General features: G+C 40.5%; 1 protein-coding gene across 3 annotated transcripts; it reads left to right on the top strand.

The window, feature by feature from the left end:
* Nucleotides 1-4,033: 4,033 nt before the first annotated feature.
* Nucleotides 4,034-7,755, top strand: LOC108683331 (golgin subfamily A member 6-like protein 2). Of its 3 annotated transcripts, XM_047884341.1 has the most exons (4): nt 4,034-4,802; nt 5,795-5,988; nt 6,199-6,957; nt 7,021-7,755. In XM_047884341.1, exons 1-4 carry the CDS (start codon nt 4,039-4,041, stop codon nt 7,119-7,121), a joined length of 1,818 nt encoding a protein of 605 aa, XP_047740297.1. In that variant the 5' UTR covers nt 4,034-4,038; the 3' UTR covers nt 7,122-7,755. The 3 variants fall into 3 exon arrangements, with proteins under 3 accessions (XP_047740297.1, XP_047740296.1, XP_047740295.1); XM_047884340.1 differs by having other exon boundaries at nt 5,795-5,981; nt 6,213-7,755; XM_047884339.1 differs by having other exon boundaries at nt 6,199-7,755.
* The last annotated feature ends 515 nt before the right edge of the window (nt 7,756-8,270 follow it).

Here is an 8,270-nt window from a genome sequence, read left to right as displayed (position 1 = left end):
TTTCTTGTCTCACTTCCAATCATTGTGCCAGTTGACTGTCTGTTGAACGTCGAACTTCCAATCATTGTGCCAGTTGACTGTCTGTTGCACGTCACACTTCCAATCTCACTTCCAATCATTGTGCCAGTTGACTGTCTGTTGCACGTCACACTTCCAATCATTGTGCCAGTTGACCGTGTTGCCCGTCACACTTTCAATCATTGAGCCACTTGACTGTCAGTTGCACGTCGCACTTCCAATCATTGTGCCAGTTGACTGTCTGTTGAACGTAAAACTTCCAATCATTGTGCCAGTTGACTGTCTTTTGCACGTCGCACTTCCAATCGTTGTGCCAGTTGACTGTCTGTTGAACGTAAAATCGTTGAACGCTTCCAATCGTTGTGCCAGTTGACTGTCTTTTGCACGTCACGCTTTCAATCGTTGTGCCAGTTCGCTTTTCGCTCGTCCTTGTCATGTGACGCCGGGTTAGGGAACGTGTCCTTTTTCTCCGGCATGTACTTCAAAAGTTTTGTTGTAGCCTCCCCTTGTCCAGAGAACTCGCAGACTAGAGTGGCTTCTGGTGCTGGTCTATAGGGAAAGACGTCTGCAGTTCACTGTTGAGTATGTCAGACACGCTGCCTGCGTAGCCAACTTTTCTATTCAACTTCCGGATTCCTCCTAAAAAAATTCTCTTGCGCTGGGGCCAATATCCTTTCCAGTCTCACGGAATTTTTCGCATGGTTTGTCATCCCAGGTTTTGATTGACTTAAAGTGTCAATCACCCTTGCATTTATCGTTGTACATTTATCGAGTTTATCATCCATTTTGAAGTTTAGAAAGAGTAAATCCGAACTGAAGTCGCGGTAAAAAAAGGTAAAAAAATTCGGAATTATTTAAACTGAAATAAACTGTTAATTTTGGCCATCTTACATTATTCAAAAAATAGAATCAAATATAAAAAATCACTAATATTAATGAACGAATTTTAGTTAGTACCAGCTGTCTATGGGTATCCATGATCAGCTACCCATTCAACACAAAATTTTCAAATTTGCGAAAATAAAATCAACTTATTTATTCGATCACATGTCCGAAAATTAGGAGTCGCCTCGCTTAAATTTAAATCATATATACAATATTATATTTTTAAAAGTTTGGTTGCTCTAAGACTGACACCACCGATATATAGGGGCTATTGGGGCATGTCAACGATGCTTATCGCGTCGGGATATTACCTAGAATTCTTATACCGGCCAACGCCGTCTTTGCTAGCTAATACTGTCTCAAAAGGTATATTCAATGCATTTTGTAATGAAATTCATCACTATTAAGCTAGGTTTGAAATTTCAAATCTATTTTCGGTGAAATAATATCTATCAACGCCATTTCTGAGTTAGCAGGTTTCCTTCTCTTCATAAAACTAAGCTCATGAGAGCACTTACGAAGTTACAATTTTGTTTTATAGTATAGTATAGTATAGTATAGTATAGTATAGTATGGTATAGTATGGTATAGTATAGTATAGTATAGTATAGTATAGTATAGTATAGTATAGTATAGTATAGTATAGTATATGTGTAGTGTAGTGTAGTGTAGTGTAGTGTAGTGTAGTGTAGTGTAGTGTAGTGTAGTGTAGTGTAGTGTAGTATAGCATAGTATAGTATAGCATAGTATAGTATAGTATAGTATAGTATAGTATAGTATAGCATAGTATAGTATAGTATAGTATAGTATAGTATAGCATAGTATAGCATAGTATAGTATAGTATAGTATAGTATAGTATAGTATAGCATAGTATAGTATAGTATAGTATAGTATAGTATAGTATAGTATAGTATAGTATAGTATAGTATAGTAGTGTCGGCCCTGAAGAAATAGCCCGGTCTGCATGGTAAAAATGTCGGACCTGTTGCTGTTTCATGTAGTTTTTATGACTTATTTACAGGAGATCTAAAAACAGGCCTTTTGACCAAATTTTGCCAAAATTGACGTTGGTTTGAAATATCTTTTACCAGGTCCGTAAGGTGCTATGCATTTCAAGACTGAACATATAAGACTTCTGATTTTTTTCTAATCTGTACTTTAAATCGTTCTAACTCAGAGCGTCTAAGTTATGGCAACATCAGTACGACACGATTACTGGTTCTTCCGTGGCCCACATCTCCTAGAATTAGGTTGATTATTCGTAACGAAAGTGATAAGCATTTAGTTTGTGATCGGGGAAAAGTGCATTTTGCTTCTATACATGATGTATTAGGCGTTTAAATATTCATCTTTATACAAATTACCGAAAAATCGCAGTAATGGTTCCATCAACCGGTGTTATCAATCCCATCAGTGACAGGAATCACACCAGCTGCGGGAATCATAGGTACCACTGACAGGAAACACCCCCGTGACAGGAATCACACCCGTGACAGGAATCATACCACTGACAGGAATCATACCCGTGACAGGAATCATACCACTGACNCCGTGACAGGAATCATACCCGATTTTTTTGCTGCATTTCTCTTGACGTAAAAGATATCCCGAATATCTGCTTTCAAAAAATCTCGGATTACGCCAGGTAAGGAAAGTTCCTTTGCATTCGGGAAATAATAATAATTGAGAATAAAAATAGTTCTTTTTATCCGGAAATTTTTTTATCAGGTTTCATGAATATTTCGATGTTATTTCCGGGAAAAAGAGGAACTTAATTAGCTGTCTTGACGTAAACCCAAATTTTTTCAAAAGTTGGTTAACTTGGTTTTCGGGGTATCTTTTACGGCATGTGACAGGTAGTCGATTTTTTCGGTAGCTACTTAATAGCAAAAATGCCCTCTCGTAATTTTACCAATCCGTCCAACTCTTATATATATTTTGTCATTCCGTCCAACTCTCGTATTTACCATTCTGACCAACTCGCGTATTTCGCCATTTCGTCTAAGTCTCGTATTTTCCGTCCGTCCAACTATCGTATTTTGCTATTCCGTAAACCATTTTGAAATTCAGTCCAACTCTCGTATTTTGCCATTCCGCCCAAATCTCGCATTTTGACATTCCGTCCACTTCTCGTATTTTTACCATTCCTGACAACTGGCGACTGGCGTAATGATCTTATTCTTAATTGTCAATGATGATTGTCGCTCCTGACTCTCGCATTATCACGCTATGATTGTCATTCATGCGAATTCCAGTATTGATTGACATTCGTATCATCGTATGGATTATGGTAATGATTGACATCCTTGTAAATTCCCCTAATGATAGTCGTTCTTTCCAACTCTCGTAATGATTGCTATTCCTGGTATCTCTCGTCATGATTGTCCTTCTTGCCAACTCTCGTCATGATTGTCATTCTTGCCAACTCTCGTCATGATTGTCATTCTTGCCAACTCTCGTCGTTCTTGTCTTTCTTGCCAACTCTCGTCGTTCTTGTCATTCTTGCCAACTTTAGTCGTTCTTGTCTTTCTTGCCAACTGTCGTCGTTCTTGTCATTCTTGCCAACTTTAGTCGTTCATGTCATTCTTGCCAACTCTCGTTCTTGTCATTCTTGCCAACTCTCGTCGTTCTTGTCATTCTTGCCAACTCTCGTCGTTCTTGTCATTCTTGCCAACTCTCGTCGTTCTTGTCATTCTTGCCAACTCTCGCAATTTTCGTTCATATTGTCAACTCATAATTCTTTCTGTTCTTGCCAACTCCCGTATTTCTTGACATTCCTGACTACTCTTCGTTATTTTGAAATAATTTAATCTTATAATATTTATCGAGTCATCAGTTTCATAATAAGATTCTAATAAAAAATAACTCGTCCCTGCTGATAATGAAGCATTAAGTTCTGGAATGGGTGTCCCGATTCTTGCGTAAATGTTTTCAATGTCCATTGGTGGCGCATATGTATGTTTAACATGCCTATGTATGTTAACATGACTAACAACATGTATGTTTTAATTGTTAGTCATATTCGAGCTCGGTATTGAAACGTTTAGTCTGCTGCCGCCAGTGGTATTATGTACAAATGACGATTAGATGGTGATATGAATAACCGCACAAATTATTTTCCTCGCAGTGTAAAAATGGATTTCAGAATGATTTTTCGAAAATTCATAGGGTATGCCGGGCTCCTTGGATCCGACGTATCATTTGAAAGGTTGATCCATGAAATACGGTTAGTTTCCGATCATTTCGTCCGGAAAATCGTCGATCCAGACACTGACCCAGGCGTCCAATACGTACTGAAAAAATTAACTCGTGATGAAATTCTAGAATTTCTGAGAGCCCTCAAACAAATAGTTGGAAGGCTTCTTGCGCTGCAGCCCTGGGTTTGGTCCAACAATCCCTCGAAGGCAGGCGAGATCATTGCCGACGTTGAGACCATGAGAATAGGTCTTTTAAAGCTATCGATTCTTTTCTCCGATTTCGAAGAACCGGTCAATGAAGAAAATAGAATATTTCGGCAAGAAATCGCCGGTTATGTTGATTATGTGATGTCGAATATCCAGAACATTATATTCAATGTCATTGAAAAATATGGACACTCAGTACTCTCCCAAGTGCCCGCATTCCAGCAGCCGGGTGCTTGGATGTCCTCCATTGCGTGCACGACAACTAATGTTCCCATCAGAGAACTGACATTCGAAGACTTCAGGAAGATGAAATCAGATGATCCGTTCATATATAAAATCCTCGAAAATCGGCCTGGTGACCTTTCCACGGTCATCAGAAGGTGCGAGATATGTAACAATAAAATCGATCGACCAGTGAACGTCATGATTGTTGATTGTTGCCGTCATCTGTACTGCAGGCGCTGCATGAGCAGCCTCAAACTGCCTATTAACACGTGAGTAAAGAAGCCTGCTGTCTTCTGTTTTTTTTTTACACTCGGGATTTATGCTGATTCAGATGACAATAAAAAATTCCCTCAAATGCTTCAAAAATACTTCAAGCAGGGTATCTAAGGGCATTTCTCATTTAAAACAATGATTATTTTCGAGATATGTCACCCGAAAGACCAGCAAAACTGGTATAAACATGTGTAGAATAGTTTTGCTGATCTCTCGGGCGATATATCTCGAAAATGATCATTGTTTTGAATGAGAGATGTCCTCAGATATCCTGCGTGAAGTATTTGTCCGAACAATTGTTTAAACTTGCTCTGTTCAATTTTTTTGAAGTTAGCATCCAAAGTGCCTTACATTCGCCGCACAATTCACTGGTTATACCTCAACCTCGAATATACAGTCCTCATTTGAGCAGAATTTAGCAGATTTATGACAAGCTGCCGCATCTTCCCTAACAATTTGAATTGGATTCCTTGAAACTTTTTATTGGTAACCTGAAAGGTGTGAATGAGTCGTTCATTTTATTTTCATACAGTCCGTCAATACGGACTTCCTTCAAACAGTTCAAGGATTATGTTAGGATTTATTACTGCTGAATAAATAGGATCTTAAAAGCGCATCTCACTGGCATGGGGGAATTTCTATCAGAGAGTAAAAGATCTCGCTTTCTCGAGGTGATGGCTGCCAGGGTCTTGATCGGGGTTGGCGTTCGCTAATAGGTTTTGTGTCGCGTGATCAAATTGTATGAAAATCGCCTATAATCAAGCGCTACGTTTTCTTGATTCAAAGATATGTTTGCCCCCAATACTTTCGATTAATATGAAACAAATTGTTTATTACTGTTTACTCTAACATAGAAAGAAAAAACTTTCACGCGGAAAGTAATGAATTGTATATATAGGAGTTCAGTTATGAAAAATACTCTGCAGGAAGCAGGAAACTGGAACAGGGACTCAAACCCTTATTATCTAATTTTCGTGTCAATTTACAGACTATGTATGAGCATTTGGTGCGGCCGCTTCATCACGTACAGCGCCTCTGAAGCGACCGTCGAAGCACGAACATCTTCGGAAGAATCAGGGACGGCTCCACAAGATGCAGGAGGTGCTCTGCAGGAAGTAAAATCGGCTGCTGAGGAAGTAAAAGATGCTATAGGTGAAGCTTTGCTTAGTCTACAGGAAGCAAGACCTACTCTGCAGGAAGCAGGAACTGCTCTGCAGAAAGCAGGACCTACTATGCAGAAAGCAGGACCTACTCTGCAGGAAGCAGGAACTACTCTGCAGATAGGAGGACCTACTCTGCAGAAAGCAGGAACTACTCTGCAGGAAGCAGGAACTACTCTGCAGGAAGCAGGAACTACTCTGCAGGAAGCAGGAACTACTCTGCAGGAAGCATGACCTGCTCTGCAGGAAGCAGGAACTGCTCTGCAGGAAGCAGGAACTACTCTGCAGGAAGCAGGAACTACTCTGCAGGAAGCAGGAACTACTCTGTATGATGCAGAAAATGCTCTGCTTGAAGCTGGAATGGTAATGCAGGAAGAAGAAATTTATCTGGAAGCAGCAGAAATGTCTCTGCAGGAAGCAGGAATTACTCCGCAAGAAGTTGGAACGGCTCTTCATCATGAAGCAGGATCTAATCCACAAGAAGCGAGATTTGCTCTGCATGAAGCAGGGAGTGCTCTGCAGGGAGCAGATCGGTGTCTGCAGGAAGCAAAAACTGCTCTGCAGGATGCTAAATATACTCTGCAGAATGCAGGAATTTGTCTGCAGGAAGCTGGATGTCATCTAGAGGATGCAAAATCTGCTCTGGAGGAAGCTGGAACTGCTCTGAAAAATGTTGGAACTGCTCCGCAGGAGGTAGAAGCTGCCCTGCAGGAAGCAGGAACTGCTCTGCAGGAAGCTGAATCTGCTCTGCAATGGTCAAACATTGATTTGAATGACGCAGGAGCTGATCTGCAGGAAGTAAAAACTGCCCTGGAGGAACTAGGAACTTCTGCGCAGGAAGCAGGAACTTCTGCGCAGGAAGCAGGAACTTCTGCGCAGGAAGCAGGAACTTCTGCGCAGGAAGCAGGAATTTCTGCGCAGGAAGCAGGAATTTCTGCGCAGGAAGCAGGAACTTCTGCGCAGGAAGCAGGAACTTCTGCGCAGGAAGCAGGAACTTCTGCCCAGGAAGCAGGACCTTCTGCGCAGGAAGCAGGAACTTCTGCGAAGGAAGCAGGAACTTCTGCGCAGGAAGCAACTACTAGTCTGCAGGAAGCAGGAGCCGGTCCGCAGGACGCTGGTGCCGATCCGCAGGAAGCAAGGGCTGGTTCGTATTAGACGTTATTACATTTGAATCTGCGTTCGCTTGATTGTCACAGCTTGAACATTTATTGCCTATCGTGTCAACGCTTAACTTTCGAGCAATAAAGAATACCAGAAAGCCTACAAGCAAAGTAAAGTTTTTAGGCTAGTTTGACAGCATTCCAATATTCATTTTTAATCAAGAATATTAAGAACGTTTTTTTACCAATAGTTACATTATTGTTACTAATTACGGTTTGAATCAATAAAATTTATCGATGTCATCGATGCAGGGCTGAGTTTGTTATCGAGAATGCTAATGAAACATTTCCCTGATTGAACTTATGACGCCCGATTTTGTCCTTACTCCCATGGTTCTTTTGTAACTTGGTAAGTAAGATTAACTATTCATATTGGTGTGCAAGTTAGTCTGTATAAAAGACTCGCCGTTTGCTCGAGTCCTCGGGTAAATTATGGGGCTGCTCATGAAGTGCCTAAGACTGGCTATACATTTTTGTAATCCAGCCTCTAATCTATCCCAGACATGTGCTAATATTATTAATTATATCTAATGCTAAGTAAGCTTTGTCGGTAATAACTAATTGTCAATAATTTGATAGGGAGAGTTCTCGGCATCTGATTCTTCTTATTAAATGATTTTTTTAATAATTCTGTCCTTTATTGCTACTTGGACTATTGAAAATTGACGTGGAGTTGTCAAGGGTCAACTTGGGTTTTGTCGAAGAGAAGTGAACGGGGAACTATACAGCAATAGAGTATATTTTTCAATGCACTGAATTTACATGCATATACAGGCAACAGCGTAGCACTTGGAGGCGGAAGAATACTTTTTGGAAGGAGAGACTTGAATGCATGGAGGATTTTTCACCGCTATCATCACACGAGGCAGATCTGTTCTCTCGACCAGAAATACCAACGAGCCACCCAGGTCTAGTCTTGGCTTTCCTCGCGAGCCCATAAATTTATTACCGTTCATTTAAAGTGTCGGCAGAAAGCCCTTGGTTACACTGCATTCCTCACCTAAAATTAGGTCTCGAGCCCTTGTGCATTACGATCTAAAGGCTATCGCTGCCAGCAAAAAAAAAAACTCTGCTAGGATAAGTCATTACGTAGCGAAGTAGAGACAGAATCGATGGTATTAAAATTTACTTGAATAATTTTAAC

Source organism: Hyalella azteca, unplaced genomic scaffold (genome assembly GCF_000764305.2).
Source record: "Hyalella azteca isolate HAZT.00-mixed unplaced genomic scaffold, Hazt_2.0.2 contig15244, whole genome shotgun sequence".
In the NCBI taxonomy this organism is placed as follows: Eukaryota; Metazoa; Arthropoda; class Malacostraca; order Amphipoda; family Hyalellidae; genus Hyalella; species Hyalella azteca.
The sequence above is the reverse complement of the archived record's forward strand: the minus strand, read 5'-3'. Positions and strand labels throughout refer to the sequence as shown.